Genomic DNA, 17,064 nt, shown 5'->3' with positions numbered 1-17,064 from the left:
AAAATCAGTGGTTTGCCCACCTACTTAAAATGATTTCCACTGATTTAATTCAAAACCAGTACCTAAATCAGCTGTTTCATTCCTCAATGTCAAGACCAAAGAGGAAAATTGGTTTCTCATTTGCCATCTTGAAATATGATGACCAATTTTACTCAAATACAAAAATAGATTAATACTCCAAAATATTTAGAGCTTGTAAATATCTCACCTCAAAACTTTAAAATTGTAGCAGTTATCAATCCCAATATCTGGGACTTTACCTCCATTACCCTCCTAAATCAGACAATATATTTTTGTATCCTCCTAACATTACTGGAAGAGTTCAGTTTTCTACTATTCAAAAATGTTTTCTTGGCAGAGTTCTGAAGAAAATTCTGCATCATGCAATGGTGTTTGTAACACAAGATCTGTTTCTTTCTCTGCCATTTTCAAACATCTCTTCAAACTTTCCTCAAATGCAATACAGTTTCAGTCATTTGCATGTAGTTCCAGTGTAAATTTCAGTTAAATTCCCTCTAAATTTACAGTAGTTATCAGACTCAATATTGATGCACTATATTTCAAAATTATTTTCTCCAGTTGTCAGACAATCCTAGGAGTTGCGTATGATGAGCTTAAAAAAATGTAGCTTGTACAGAGATTTAAAAATGTACACACACACACACACACTAAAGGAAAATACACTAACAAATCTGAACTATTTACACTGCTCCACAAAACTTAAGGAACACCAAGGGATTATGAGAGCAAGTAGAGAATATTGTAAATCTTGAGAATAACATTACAATAAAACACCTTTTCTGTACATCATCGTCCCAAGTTTATTTAAGCTTTGTCACACTACACTGGCGTACGCAGAGAGAGATTGATGAGGCTTCAGCTTCATCCTAAATTGAGAAAAACAACATTTTGTGTTCATATGTTCGCAATTTCCGTGGAGTATTTGGTCCTGAGTTCCTGTTTATAGATGACAATGCTCACCTGCACCGTGCACGTAACTGTGTTGGAATTCCTGGAAACAGAAGACATCACCCGTATTGAGTGGCCTGAATACTCACCAGACCTCAATGATATCGAGCATGTTTGGGATGCTCTTGATCAGGGCTTATGGACACTAATGAAATATACAGACGCAACATGCAACGAAAATGACCAGCAAGATTGCAAAATGGTATACAGAGTGAACCCAGTTTTTGTGTTTGTTTCCTTCTGTTCCCTTGGTGTTCCTTAAGTTTTGTGGAGCAGAGTAGAAGGAAAACTTTAGAAAAACACAACATGATGCATTAGTTGTTTCCTTAATACACTTACATTTGGAGTTAATAATTTCTTCTTCTTCTTTTTCTTTCTTTCCTCATGTCTTCCTGAAATTGTAGGTTCCTGTGCAGGTACAACTTCATCTTCAGGAATAAAAATGTCTCCCAGTGGTAAATCCTGAAAATTTTATGAATTCTAATAAAGCATTTTACGTACTACTTTGCTCAAGTGTGATGCCTTAAGAACATTTTTTATTTACTAATAGCACATATTATATTATTTCATTCAAACATGAATTATACAGTATTTAAGTGATCTTAAAAAAAGTGTGGTGGACTGATGAAAATTTTGACAATTCAAATGAAATTTTTGTCAATATCAAGTAACTACTGGCACATAAAATATACTTACAAGTGATATTACACCAATCTAATATAAAACTCCAAATGCTCAATGAAGAATATGCACAATTTAGTAACATAATTTGTTAATATACATAACTGGATGACAATGAAAAACTGTATATTAAAATATCTGCCTTGCAAAGCCACCATATATTAATTATATCTTTGTATGCATTAAAAATATAACAAAATTGCATTTTGGAATCTATATTGTGGTCCCTTGATAGTAGGGTTACCAGATTGCTATGAGGAAAAAGTAGGACATAATGTCAAAAAATGTAGGACACAGTACATGGATGACCTCCCTGAAAAACTGTCCTCCCTCCCTATCAATATACTTTTGTTTGCGGATGATTGTAAACTCTTTAAGGAGATCTCATCGCATCATGACATGATGATTCTTCAAAATGCTCTCACAGAACTTGTTAAGTGGTGTCGTCAGTGGAATTTAGAACTAAACCCTCAGAAATGCTCTTTCCTTACATATTCCCTAAAAAAGAACAAAGTGGTGTCTACTTATACTATTGAAAACAAACCAATCCAAAACGTTTCCACCCAAAAGGACCTAGGTATTATCATGGATGAAAAACTCACTTTTAATTATCATATTATTGCTACCACTAAAAAAGCCATGCGCCTTCTCGGTCTTCTATACAGATTTAGCGAAATTCAAAACCCATCATCTCTTGCTTTATTCTTTAAATCTTTCATCTCGCCCATCCTTGAATACTGTTCCCCAATTTGGGCAATGGCCTCAAAAACCAATCTCACCAGAATAGATTCTGTTCTCAGTTTCTTTCTTGCAATTGTTCGCCATAGAATACCTTCCTTTCGACATGTATCCAAATCAGACACCATGGCTGCTCTGAATATTCACACTCCATCCTTTCGTCGTGATCTAGCTGACATGAAATTTTTATACAAAATAATAAATGGCAAAATCAGAACAGATCTCCTAATCAGTGAATTCTCACTTAGGGTACCCCAAAAGCTAACGCGCAACCTGCAACTCTTCCACAACCCAACCACTAGGCTATCCCTTCTACAACGCTCCTTGTTTTACAGGCTCCCAGAAATCTACAACAAACTTCCCCTGAATGTAGATATATTCCTTCCAGAACGTAACTTTTGTATATTACTGACGAAGAACATGTAAATCTATCCCATCTTGTTATTGTTTTTTATCTTTTGTTATTATTTGTTTCTACTTTATGTTGTTTCAGTGTAAAATGGCCAAATAAGACTGTATCTGAAACTCTGAGTAAATAAATAAATAAATAAATAAATAAATAAATAATACACATTTCTAGAACACGTTAGAAAGTAATTTAAAATTGAGAGTTTCCAGTTTTAAAGAAAAATGTGATTCCTTAATGAATTCCTAAATACAAAATTTCCAAACTTGTAATTAATACTAAACAATACATTTCTTACTACACATTTTAACTGGTAGGAGACAATTTTTCTCAAAATTACAGGATTAGTCAAAATATATTGATGAGAAACTGAACAGTCAAACTCTCTGAAATTATACTGAACCAGCACCAAACATTTTACAGACTTCATGAAAAAATTATTTCTCTCATGAGTCCGTTGTGCTGATGGTAATGAAAGTACTCTCTCAACCTCTCAACATTTGCATTATGACCTGGAATGGCAAAGAAATGTCCAGCGATTACCGTAATTTGAAATTGTTCCAGGAGTATCATCTGGGGTAGCTTTTAGTTCAGTAACTTTGTTCTCTATAACCTCTGCTTTACAATCAAAACATTGAATAAGAACGGGAAACACCTTAATCCATTAATATAAATCAGAAATTCTGCTCAGGCACTGAACAGTGACATCAGCAGAATATGGCCCCAAAACTTTGTTCATTAATTACTTCTGTTTTCCTTCTAGCAGGACAATTTTTTTTTTTTTTTTTTGAGGGGGAAGAATGAATGATTTTAACATAATTTCACTATTGAGTTTGGTAGTGTAGTCCTTAGACTTGTAACTTGCATAATTTCTCCTTGTCCAACTGTGAACATGCATTTACCTAATTAATATTATGTGACGTTCAAAATGTAGGACATTTATAATATTTTTCAAATTCCTCCCGGATGCCAGACAAAAGGCTAAAAAAAAGTAGGATATGTCCGGGAAAAAATGGTCGTCTGGTAACCCTACCTACTAGGTATATTGAATCTGTAAATTCTTAATGATAAACAAATAGAGTAATATGACTATCAGATGCTAAAGAAAGAAGACTGACTAATCTGTTCCATCTCTGCACAAATTTAGATGCTGCTCATTTTTAAACACACATTCAGTGAAAATTATTATCTTTATATTCAGTTCATTTATCATGCACGAGTTGAAGAAATAAAATAGATAAAAAATGTTAATTATAACAGCTAAATAATTCACCAAGAAAAATGTTGAAAAAAAAGCAGACAGCAAACATAAACTTACTGTTGGAGCTACTATCGTCACTCTCTTCTTCTTTCTTGCTTCATGTGCATCTTCAGTTGCAGGTGCTTCTTCATGTGTAGGTTCAGATACAAGTTCAGGCAATTCTGTAGCTGCTGGTAATTCTTCCTGAAATGTATTTTTAACATAAGCATGCAATTTCCCTTTCAATGTTTCACAAAAATAAAGAAAATCAAAATCACGGTGTTTATCTCTATTTCTTCAAATTAATGTTAATTCTCTTATTCAAAAATATTCTGGAAGCATGTCTTTTCAGAAAGTATGAAATTTCACACTTTTAGAACACATCTTCTATAAAAAATATTACTTCAATTTTGCCTCTTACATATCATACAACTAATATGGTTTAGCACACCACTCATCATTTCAGATCAGGGAAAATTACAGTCATCTCTAGGTGGATGTGCTGTCTTTTTAAAGAAAAAAATGTTGTTAGGAAAAATCACATATGGATGATGGACATTGTTGTTATGGCCTAGCTTGACGCTGATGATGCTTATGATTTTCATTTCTTGGAACTGTACTTTTAGCATGGTTTGTATATCTTGCTGCTTAACTAGTGAACTCTAGAGATTATCTGGACATCTCTGTTGTTTTGCTGTACCCCATTCTCTCATATCCATGTTGTTCACAAAGCATCTTTCTCTTTTTCTTGCTTGTGCCTCTTAACAGAGTCAGTTGAAAGGTGCATGGTGTTTGGAGCATGAGATAAGATGAACTCCTTTGTGCTGTGTCATTATTACCTAGAATCCTATATGTGGAGTACATGACAAAACATGTTCCTCCATTCTATTATCATTCTGCTTATTATACCACCTAGTCAAAAAAAGCACCAATTCCATCTCTTTCACCTCTGTTGAAGAAAAATACATCTTTCACCTCTGTTGAAGAAAAATACATCTTGCACCTTCGAAATCAGAATAAGTGCAGATATCATTTCTATGGGAATAGAGCGAGTGATAGTCAACTCCACTTAACAAGTGTGGAATCATTCCAAGTCTGTATTGTTGAGGAATCTCAGGGTTTGTGTTTAGCCCATTTAAATATATTGATTGATTGATTGATTTTGATAGCACACATAGGTTATATTTGCCCATCACACAATATGGGAATAGGTCCCTTAACTAAAATAAAATTAAAGACTGCCTTACTCAAATTTTAGAACTAATCCATTTATTCATTGCTTAATATGAACTAAAACTATACTCACTATGAGGATAAAATCTCCCTACCTATTTAAAAGCTAGGCTGTAAAGAACACTCAGCGCACAGAAGGACAAACACAGGACAACACAAGCCCACCAAAGGATTATCCTGGCCATGCGTCCAGTTGACTTTTGGATGCCTTGCCAGAAGGTTGCCCCTTACACTGCATAGCAATGGTAGGTATTCTTATGTTTTTAGAAATTATTAGCACGCTACCTGCATATCTCGTGTAAAGAAGGATATCCACAACTACACTAGATTGACAATTGGACATCCCATGTAATGAAGAAAAATACCGGAAATGCTTCCAGATATAGAGTTTTTCACTGTTACATCATAATTTTGTTCGTAAATTTTGTCATCAAACATGAAATAATGGCGAACATTCTCACAATTTCTTGCTTCTACTGGATAAATATTTGTTTCCGAAGTTCTCATAACTAGTGAATTATAAAAGTAATTAAATCTATACAGTTATACCTATCTAGTTTTTAAAAATGTGGGGAAAAGGGGAAAAGTGTGATCAAATGTAAATGAAGGTTTCATGAAGTGAGCAAGAGCTCCTCCAAAACATCACATAAAAAAAGTGTTTATATGCTTGTAACAATCGAAAAATATAAGAGGAATAATTCTACAATGCAAGCAACATATACGTAAAATGTGTTTCTCTGTCGCTTGTGTGCCTGTTGGCGGCCAGCCGGACTGCAACATCTGCCAGCCGGACTGTAATATCTCTGCTATGGAAACCACTAGCTTCAAAGTTCTCAGAATTACAGTTAGAATTACAATCTAAATAAGTATGTGCCTTGTCACAGGGGATGTTGGAGATGTTGTCCTCCTGCATCCACTCATTTCTGGCATTTTTAGGAAATTTCGCAGAGCTTTGGTATCAAGACATGCAGAAAGGGCACTTTAGTTTCCTAACAGATCACAGCGCCAGAGCAGCAACTGAAATGCATGGCACATAACTTGTGAATTTCTTAATCCCCAGTGGCACAGGAATGGGGGGTACAGGGGTACATTGTACCCCCCAAATTTTTGAAGGGGGGTACCATAAATCGAGTTGTACCCCTGTACCCCCCTTTGGTAATTTGACAGCAGACGGAAGGTGCTACTGTTAAAATTACCTATTATCAATTCGCCCAATAAAAAAATGTATTATTGTTTATAAATTATAAGCATTATAGTCCTTACCACAGAAATTCAAACTATTTAATTGTAAACTTATTACTCGTATACTACATTGTGCTTGCTACTAGTTAGTTGATTGACCTAAGTTCTTGAAAACCTCTTTAAGGATATGAAAATTGTTTAAAATGTGTGTGGAACGATGGAATCAGATTGACTCTCAGACAATTACGCTGCAGATGAATGCTCCTTTGCGTAAGGGGGGTGCACTTTTCTAAAGAAGTGGTCGCGTCAATTCGAAGATAAGATACAAATCTTCATCAGAAGAGTATATGACTGACCCGATTTTCTTTTGAATATTTATAATGGAATTTTCAGAAACGGAACACTTACACGAACGAGATGAGACACGACGAGACATGACTTGAGGGGGGGGGGGTACAATGCACTCCTGTACCTCACTCATATTTTTCATAAATTTGTAAGAGGGTGTTCGGAAAACTATACTTATTAAATAGAGCCCGGAAGTTTGGCAAAATGCCTCTTCTTATCTATTGCTTATATTGATAAAAATTTTCCGGATATACGTTTCTCATGTTGTTTCGAATGTTTTAGAAGTCTTTTCATTTTACCTATTTTGCCTATTTGGGACCCCACTGCCTATTTTTAATTATAATGACTTTTTTTGCCTTTTCAATTAAATTTGACCATTTTTTTTTAAAAAAAAATGTGTATATAAATTATTTTTCTCCCAAAAAACGTTATTGGCATTTATTTTTCTTTCGTTTATTATGTGAATAATTTTCGCCTTATTTAAGTAATATTGAACTCATGCATGTTTCAACATTGCTGAAGGAGAAAAGTGTGAGAAAAATGTATTTCATGCTCAGTTAGGATATTGCCTTTCGGTTAACATTTCCTTGTGTATGATTGACTGCTGAAGTGGACAGGTTGATTTCGAACACAAAGAAGATATTTCTGAAATCTCCCTCTCGAACCCAAAATAAGGAAGTTGCATCTGAGCTTAGTTTACCTCCACAACCAGTCTTGACCAGATGGGGAACCTGGATATCAGCAGCTATATATTATGCTAACAGCCTTGAAACAACAATTGAAAACAATTTGTGGTATTCTAAAAGGTGAAAATGCTGTTACCGAAATGCATCCAGCTACGTTACCTTGTTTTATGTATACTCCAAGAACTTCTGTCGAAGTAGAAATATCATTTTCTATTATGAAAAACATTCTCTCTGACAGACTACTATCAATGAATATTGAGTAATTTAAAATAAACACCTTGTAGTTATGTGCAATCAAGACCGAGAAAATTGAAATGCTCTTCCCAATGTAGATTTTAACATGTTGCCAGAAATTATAGATAAAAGTAAGCGACTTCCAAATGTGCCTTTTTTCGGTTTATTTTGCCTTTTTTTTCATTTTTAGTGCCTATTTTCCACATTATAAATGCCTTTTTGCCTGCCTATTTTAACGAAAATAAATGCCTGAACTTCCAGGCTCTATTAATAAAAAATATATATATTTTTTAAAATATAGAGTGCCAATTAGCCTATCTGAGAATGAGGTGAATTTGAAATAAGTTTTCATAACTTCAGAGTGGAAACCGAAAGAAAAATAAGCACAAACGAGAACGAGAAGGACCTCACCACACAGGAGACGAGATGAGGCTGTGAAAATTCTCGACTCATCGCATCGCGATATCATTCCTAGGTGAAATGAAATTTTTCCTAGACATTTAAACAGGGTGCAATTTTATCAGAGGGGGGACTTATTTTTACCTATGTATTAGGTATACTTATAATTGGACATTAATTGCTTAAAATCTAATTGTGATATCGAATGCAACACAAACACAACGCCATTTTATGTTAAACTCTAAAGTCAAATTGTAAGAAAATTACATTAGTCAGATGAATGCACGAGATAAATGAGACTCACTGCAGGTTCTATTGGTAGATTTTGGATTGGATTCACAAGGTCTTTGGGAGTAAGATGGGATATTTGATTGATTGATTTGGTTTATTTTACTTCGCATTTCTGCCACTTGTGGCTAATCGCGAAGATGACGATAAGTGATGATGATATGATGAAATTGATGGACACTCAAAAAAAACACCCATGGGCAGGCCAGGATTCGAACCTGGGACCTCATGCATCATAGTGCGCTATGCTAACCCCTCCACCATGGAGTCCGGCGAGGTGGGAATGTGTTTTGGATTTTCTTTGTAGATGCGAAAATCTTTAACTATGGCACGCACATGCTTCTGTTTACATTAAAGTTTACCTTTTCACATAAACGAGAAATTGACATGTCACCCTAAAACACACGCATGTATCTGCATTTAATACCACTACATATGAAAATAGACCTTGGCCGGGTATTCACATTGTCCACCAAAAATTGAAAAGAAAGAATAAACTTTTGAGCATATGGCTTTCCTTGCTACTTCTGAGAGCTGAAGGATTTTGGTTTTGTAAATGTATCGAATGATATTACTTTCAGTACATGAAGAGCATCATTAGGTACAGCTAATTATATTACAAATAAATGATTTGTCAAATTTTTCACAAATATTTCAAAGTTAGACTTCTTACTAGTTGATTGGGAACCATGTGAACTCATTTTTTTCTTTTTTAATACAACGCCCTATAGATGTCTGAGAAAATAACAAATACCATGGCTTCTAAAAGGCATTGGATGTGGTACACATCTGCCATAAATTGTTTAAAGATATTTTTATGCGTACCTATGGTACTTTTAAAATTAGAATGAACTGAACTGAAGTGGAACTCTATATAATGTAGTTTCTATATTCAGTGGGTGGGAGATGATTATTCCTGGTTGGGGTGGCTCAAGATCCCCCTCACTCCTGATTTTCCATTCTGTGAAATCCAAATAAGCCCAGAATGAGGTCCAGAGCTTAGCCTTATATGTTTCAGAATTGTTATCTGATTTTAAAATCTGTTTTTTTTTGTTGTTTTCTTTTTAAAAAAATAATTAAGGAAAACAATGAAAAATGTTTACGCAAATTTTGCATTAAATAACAGGACAATCATGCGTGTTGTTCTAAAGGAGAATTTTTCTCATGGCTTCACATTATATCTAGGTATCAAGGACGTTTTTGTGGGGATCTAGGGGGTCCGGATCCCTTCCCCCCGAAAGACTTACCAAGTAGTAAATGTAAATTATCAAAATATAATTGTTTAGCATTTGTTATACACAATTTCCATCAATGCCAATACCATGCTTGAACAGCGTAACAATTATAAGTTTAAGGTGTGGCAGAAATATCTCCTGTATTTCATTTGTGAATAACAAAGCACCTCCCCCACCCTCCTGATCCCCACAGCGGCAGGCGAGTTCACAGACCCTAAGGGCACCTGCCACTCATCCAACCTAATTTACGCTCTCATCTGCCAAATATGCGGCAACTTCTACATAGGCGAAACCTCCACCCCCTTGAATCTTAGGATCAATAATCACCGTTCCTCCACCCAAAACTCTGATTTCACTGTTGCCATCCACACCAACAGCCATAACACCACCTTCAGTAACTGCTTCCGTGTTGCCATCATCCATCTTTTACCCCCCCCCCCCACTCTGACACATCTTTCCGCAGGCGATGGGAAAGGGCCTATATAACCGGCATGCACGCCACTATACTCCCCGGACTCAACCTAGCCAACCAGTAACCCTTTCCTCTCCTCCCCAAAATTACCCACCCACCTTACAGTAAACACTGGTGAAAGTACTTCTCATCATCTATCAACTGTTTCTGGCAACACTGATCGTAGAGACGCTACGGTCAGTATTCTGTACCTCTTCTCCAAGTAACGCCGATCTTTTTCCTTCTAACTTGAAAATGCGACTCAGATCGCGAAATATAGAATAATTTCTCTTCGTGTGGCAAGTGTTTACTGTCTCCTTCATCATTAGTATATATATATATATATATATATATATATATATATATGGGAGGCTGAATTTTGTACCCCCCAAATGAAAAACGTTCCTGTGCCACTGTTAATCCCATTCCATTTCAATAACTTCGCAATTTCACTTCAGTCATATTTTAAAGTGTTTACGTGTTACAAGTGTTCTTGTGATTTTCTATTGTTTTATAAAGTGTTCAGTGTTCCAAGTGTTATTTGTGTTTTGCTATAGTTTTAATAATGGCACATACGGTATGCACACATTACAACAAATTATAGCCTATGCAACAAATCTACACACCTTAGGAGAACTGAAGGAGAATATCAGGAGAGAAACTGAAGCAATTTCAGAAGCTGAACTGTTGCGTGTAAATGGAAATTTCCTGAAAAGATGCCAGATGTGTGGATGAATGGGAACAACATTTCTAGCATCATTTGTGACAAGGTACATGCTTATTTTCATTCTAATTGTAACTGTAATTCTGAGAACTTGAAGTCATTTCCAAGCTAGCGGTTTCCATAGTGGAGATATCACACGCAATTTGCTGAGAGTTGCCCTCTGGCCGGCTACCAAGTGGACCACTGGCAGGCAGCACAAGCGATGGAAATGCAATGTATAAGAAGAATATGTTTGCGTATCATACAAATATCCAAAATATATTAAATCAGTATGAACAGCATAGATATTCAGTAAAAAATATGTTAGAATGTACAAGGAAAAACTCTGTTAAACAAATGAAATAAGAGCAACAAATAAAGACTTACACTTTGCATTGTTGTCTTTTTCTTCTTTTTCTTCTTCTTCTTCAACCCTTCCCCTTCCTCAGATGCAACTGCAAGTTCAGAATCTCCACCAAGTATGTGTTCAGATTCATATTCAGTCACATCTCTAGCTGCTGGTTGTTCTTCCTGAAAATGTTAGACCATTATATGCTATTATATAAAACGATGCTCAAATAACATTTTAACTTATTAACATTTTCCACTTACATGGTGAATTAGTTCCAATAGTCAAGATTTTAGGATTCACATCAATGAAATATTATATGAAAACATTGGTATCTCAAGGAATAACCTTAAAAAAGAATGCAAGTACATCACCACTGTGTACTGAGAGTAAACTTTGTTTACTTCCTCTAAATGATCTAAACTATGTTGAATACATTAACATGATAGTGTGCACAAAAGGCTTAAGACTTGGTATTTGCACATTCACTGAATGTTCCCCATACAAATCTCTCTACCAAACTCTATCATATTCATGCCTCACTATTGACAGTTAGGGTGACAAAAGATCCAGCACCTTGCCCAATCAACTATCTTAAGCTGCTTAGAGAGTGAGGGACTGTGGGCTGCATAAATTTGATTAATTATTAGTATTAAATAATAATTACATTAATAATACTATTAATAATATAAAATTTTCCAGTTTATGTCATGCAAATGTTATGTAAATAAGTGAGATCCAAAATTCTCAACATGAAATGGAAACTATTTGTATGGAGAATCTGTATTAGCAAGAAAACCATTAACTTCATATTTGTTATTTTGTTACATTCCAGTTGGTGTTATTACCTTCTCTTTCATTTCTTCCTCGTGTACATCAGAAGTTGCAGGTACAAGTTCATGTACAGCTCCAGGTTTTAAAATATCTCTAGAGGTTTCTGCCCCTTCCTAAAAAATTTAATAAGACATTGTACATACAACATGGCTCAAATATGATATCTAATGAACATGTTAAATTAACCTGGCTAAAAAATTAACAACAGAGAGCATCTATGTCATTTCTATTTAGATCAATTTGTTGAAGCATTACATTCAAAAATCAATATTCTTTTTTTTTTACATTACTTCATATATTTGTGTTTCTATATCTTACAACAAAAATTGCCATAAATAATATCAGTATGTACAGCCTAAATAATTACTGGCAATATGTTAGAATATACAAAAGAAAACTCTTAAGCAAATAAAGCAACATGTACAGACTTACACTATCTGTTAGTGTCTTCTTTTTCTTCTTCTTCTTCTTCTTTTTACCTTCCTCATGTGGAACTGCTAATTCAGGTTCTCCATTATGTAAATGTTCAGATTCATATTCGGTCAAATCTCTAGCTGCTGGTTGTTCTTCCTGGAAATTTTAATGGTCATCATAATATATTATTAAATAAAACACTGCTCACACATGACATTTTAACTTATCAACACTTTCCACTAATGTGGTGAAATAGGACATCTCTATTCACATCACTGGAATGATATATGAAAATGTACATTGGTATCTCATAAGGAAAACTGCACAGGAGCAATTCAATCCATAGAGATAGATAGTTTGTGTTTGATACAAATATTATACAAACAGCCATGTTCAAACATAAAAAAGTGATAATTTTCAACTATTTAGGAGGAAGGTATTAGAAAGAAAAGAATTAAAAGTTGTGTTCATTATCTAGTTTGTTTAAGAAACTTACAATTGTTGTTGCCGATTTGCTTCTCCTCCTCTTTCCATCCTCATGTTCATCTGAAATTGCAGGTTCCTGTTCATGTGTAGGTTCATAAAAGTCTATTCCTGCTGGTGATTCTTCCATAGTTTTATGGATTCTAATAATACATTTTACATAGAACTTATGAACATTTCCTATTTACTGTTATCACATATTACATCATTCTAAAATTCAAACATAAACCCTATGATATTTGAGTGGCTCCTCAACAAATAGCAAATTCAGAAATTAGCATGAACTGATATGAAATTTTTGTCACTACCAATAAAGAACTGAAATATAAAATATACTGATAACTGATCCTCTACCAATGAGAAATAAAATACAAATGATCTCCATATGATTTTACATACAACATTGTCTACATGTCATGTGATTGCTCTTAACATTTCTCATTTGCATTATCATATATTTCTTTTTTCTGTTTTGTTTTTTTTTGTGAAGTTTCGTCTGAAGAAAACCCTGTAAGAGGGTGGAAACATTACGTTTTTATGTATATTTTTATACAACAAAAGTTTACCTTGGTCATCATTTTAATGTTTTATTAACATGGAAACAAGGCTTTACAGTGTTACCATTGTTCCAGAATTAACATCTGGGATAGTTTTTAGTTCAATAACTTTGTTCTCTATAACCCCTGCTTTACAATCAAAATATTGAATGAGAATGGGAAACACCTTAATCCATTAGTATAAATCAGAAATTCTGCTCAGGCACTGAACAGTGACATCAGCAGAATATGGCCCCAAAACTTTGTTCATTAATTACTTCTGTTTTTCTTCTAGCAGGATAACATTTTATTACTTTGATGGGGGAGAGCAATGAATGATTTAACATAAATTTCACTATTGAGTTTGGTAGTGTAGTCCTTAGACTTGTAACTTGCATAATTTCTCCTTGTCCAACTGTGAACATGCATTTACCTAATTAATATTATGTGACGTTCAAAATGTAGGACATTTATAATATTTTTCAAATTCCTCCCGGACGCCAGCCAAAAGGCTAAAAAAAGTAGGTTATGTCTGGGAAAAACTGGTCATCTGGTAACCCTACCTATTAGGTATATTGAATCTGTAAAATCTTAATGATAAACAAATGGAGTTATGACGATAAATGTGATGAAAAGAGGAGAAAGTGAGACTAAATATCGAGAAGACAATTCAGTCTAATCTATCTCACTTTCTAATCAATCACTTGATAAATGTCTAAGGCTAAATCGGAAGTCCTGACTGGTTCAGCATTATACATATATACCTGTCAGAATTCAAACTAAGTGTTAGCACAGTAGAAAGCTACGGTTCTATGATGAAAAGGAAATTTCAGCTTACATATGTTGTTGAATAGTGTTTATACTCAAACAATTATAAATATTTTCATAATTATTATATTGATAAAAAACTAGAAATAACAAAAGTTACAACAGAATCAAATTATGCATTTGTAAACAAGAACATTTATAACATATAAATGTTATTTATAAGAAGAAAATATTTCTTTATTATGTCCTTTTGAGATAGAATAAGTCTTTGTTTTTATAATTTAGCATGCATCCATTCTACTACTGAGATACTCAACATGCCAATTCCTTCATCCAGGTTTTCTACAAACCTGATCTTCAGTTTTCAAATCTCGGCATCTGGCTAAATCATATCCAAATGTAGAACATATGTTTGTCACTTTATGTAACTTTCCTCAAAGCAATCATTTGAGGAATTGTAGCATTTATAAGCTTGCTTGTTAGGAAAGTGCCACGTCCTCTCACGTGAGCATCTGCCAGCTTAACACATTGTAGAAACAATGAGATACCTCAGGGTGACTAACACTACGAATATATGGAAAGAAACAATAGATTTAACCCACTATGGAGGGTACAATTCGTAATATATACTTGAATAATTATATACAAATATTAGATAACATTGGCAATCTTTTCATACAATATTTTTCTTCTATTTCTATTTCTTATTAATTGTAGCCAATCTTCTTCTTTGGGCTTCTTCTTCTTGTATTGGCTAAGGCTTCTTCTTATTATTGCTAAGGCTTCTTCTTCTTCTTGTAATTAATAAGGCATCTTCTTATTACTACTACGGCTTCTTCTTCTTGTAATTACTAAGGCTTCTCCTTCTTGTAATTACTAAGGTAAGGCTTCTTCTTCTTGTAATTACTAAGGCTTCTTCTTCTTGTAATTACTAATGCTGCTTCTTCTTGTAATTATTACATGTTGTGTATTTTTTCTTCTCTGGGCTTCTTTGTCGATCTTATCCAAATTGACGTAAATATTAGGAAAATCGATCTCCCAGACAAACAAAGAGAAAGGGGTTAGTTAAAGATCGCCGCCTGGCCGGCGCTAACCTTAACTTGGAGCTGCAATAGATGCGCCTACCAAAAGTGCTTGAGTGCCTGCCGTGAGATGGCGCTACACCTGGGACAAAACAACCCAAAAGCTGCACGAAACTCTCAGTTCGTGGGAACCGAAAAAGACACAGAATCGTAATTACAATTCGACTTCTTTACTTTTATATCATGATCACTTATGCTATTACTGAATATTAATCACCCTTTCCACCTTATTTATATCCTGTTATTGTATTAAGTTCATTTCTTTCTTTCATTATAATTAGTATTAATATCTACAATCATTATTTCACCACAGCAGCACTTTCCTTTTTCTCTATTTACAATTATATAAGTTTTCTTGGGTGCTGCCATCTCTGGCCCACTTTCTAAACTGCTTTATGCCTCATCAAATGTAAACATTGTTCTTTTTGCATGCTGCCATCTATGATCCTCTATCTCAAAGAACAACCATGCAGTTTGTGTACGTGACAAAAGATGAAAGCAGATACCTATTAACTGCTTCAAATTCAACATGGCATATTTTATACATATCATAGCCATTCCACAACTTTCCAATCTTTTTTAAAGATTATATCATAATCAAAGTTCATTCAAGATTCATAAAAGGCTTCTATATAGCTTAAGCATCCAAATTATGATAAAATTGCAAAGTTTAATCTTTAAAAGCAACAATTATTGTACAAATATATATCCATTCCATATTGCTATATCTGTACTTAGCTTTGTTCCATCTAGAGATTTATCCAAAGTCACAAACAACTAGTATAAGAGTAAATAGTTCAAGCCCGATTTTTTAGTATGTGTTATCTTCAATTGTTTTTGTTTTATATTTCTTGTCAATAAGTGCTTAAGAGCTTGAATGTTTGTGTAGTAAATGTACATATTTGTGATGTTACAGCTATTTTACAATGTATATTACAATAATTACAATTATCATTTTTTGAATGTTGGTACAAAATACCAAGAATTACATCATATTATACATTGAATAATTTTAAAGAGTTGACCTTTGTATATAAACCTTGATGCAAATGCAAATGTACACAATTTTAATAAATTTAATTATAAATTTCAATGTATCCTATCCTTCTTGTCTGAAAGAACACACATGATTGAAGATATTTGTTTTTCATATTGTCAGTCAAAAATAACTGCTATTAATATGAATTCAAAATATTGCACAATTTCATAATTGTGTCATGATATACACATTGGCTTTTTTAAACATCATATTTAATAAAATTAGTTTAAATAGTAATTTCAGATATTTAATTGCATTATATGAAAAAATGTTGAGCAATCATATGACTAAATTATTATAACTATTGCACAAATGTGGAACTCTGAACTTAGCCTAACCATTTTCAAATGTTGTTATGACAATGTATTAATTTTATTGTCATAGAGCAATATGACTATCAGATGCTAAAGAAAGAAGACTGACTAATCTATTCCATCTCTGCACAAATTTAGATGCTGCTCATTTTTAAACACACATTCAGTGAAAATTTATCTTTATATTCAGTTCATTTATCATGCACGAGTTGCAGAAATAAAATAGATAAAAAATGTTAATTATAACAGCTAAATTATCCACCAGGAAAAATGTTGAAAAAAACCAGACAGCACATATAAACTTACTGTTGGAGCTACTATCGTCACTCTCTTCTCCTTTCTTGCTTCATGTGCATCTTCAGTTGCAGGTGCTTCTTCATGTGTAGGTTCAGATACAAGTTCAGGCAATTCTGTAGCTGCTGGTAATTCTTCCTGAAATGTATTTTTAACAT

At 33.9% G+C, this 17,064-nt stretch overlaps 1 protein-coding gene across 5 annotated transcripts in view; it reads right to left on the bottom strand.

Annotated features, from left to right (window-relative positions):
* The window catches only part of LOC145988237 (uncharacterized), a 139,083-nt gene that overhangs the window by 6,707 nt on the left and 115,312 nt on the right, over nt 1-17,064 (bottom strand). For all 5 annotated transcript variants that reach the window (XM_083123086.1, XM_083123088.1, XM_083123089.1 and 2 more), the window contains 6 exons: nt 16,919-17,044; nt 12,409-12,546; nt 11,991-12,089; nt 11,181-11,324; nt 4,113-4,238; nt 1,309-1,431 (listed from right to left, as the gene is read on the bottom strand). In XM_083123086.1, coding sequence (XP_082979212.1) covers nt 1,309-1,431; nt 4,113-4,238; nt 11,181-11,324; nt 11,991-12,089; nt 12,409-12,546; nt 16,919-17,044 — 756 coding nt within the window. The remainder of the gene's footprint in view (nt 1-1,308; nt 1,432-4,112; nt 4,239-11,180; nt 11,325-11,990; nt 12,090-12,408; nt 12,547-16,918; nt 17,045-17,064) is intronic.

The sequence above is a fragment of the Lepisma saccharinum genome, chromosome 5 (genome assembly GCF_977018435.1).
Source record: "Lepisma saccharinum chromosome 5, izLepSacc3.1, whole genome shotgun sequence".
NCBI classification, from domain to species: domain Eukaryota; kingdom Metazoa; phylum Arthropoda; class Insecta; order Zygentoma; family Lepismatidae; genus Lepisma; species Lepisma saccharinum.
This window is presented reverse-complemented; position numbering and strand designations above follow the sequence as displayed.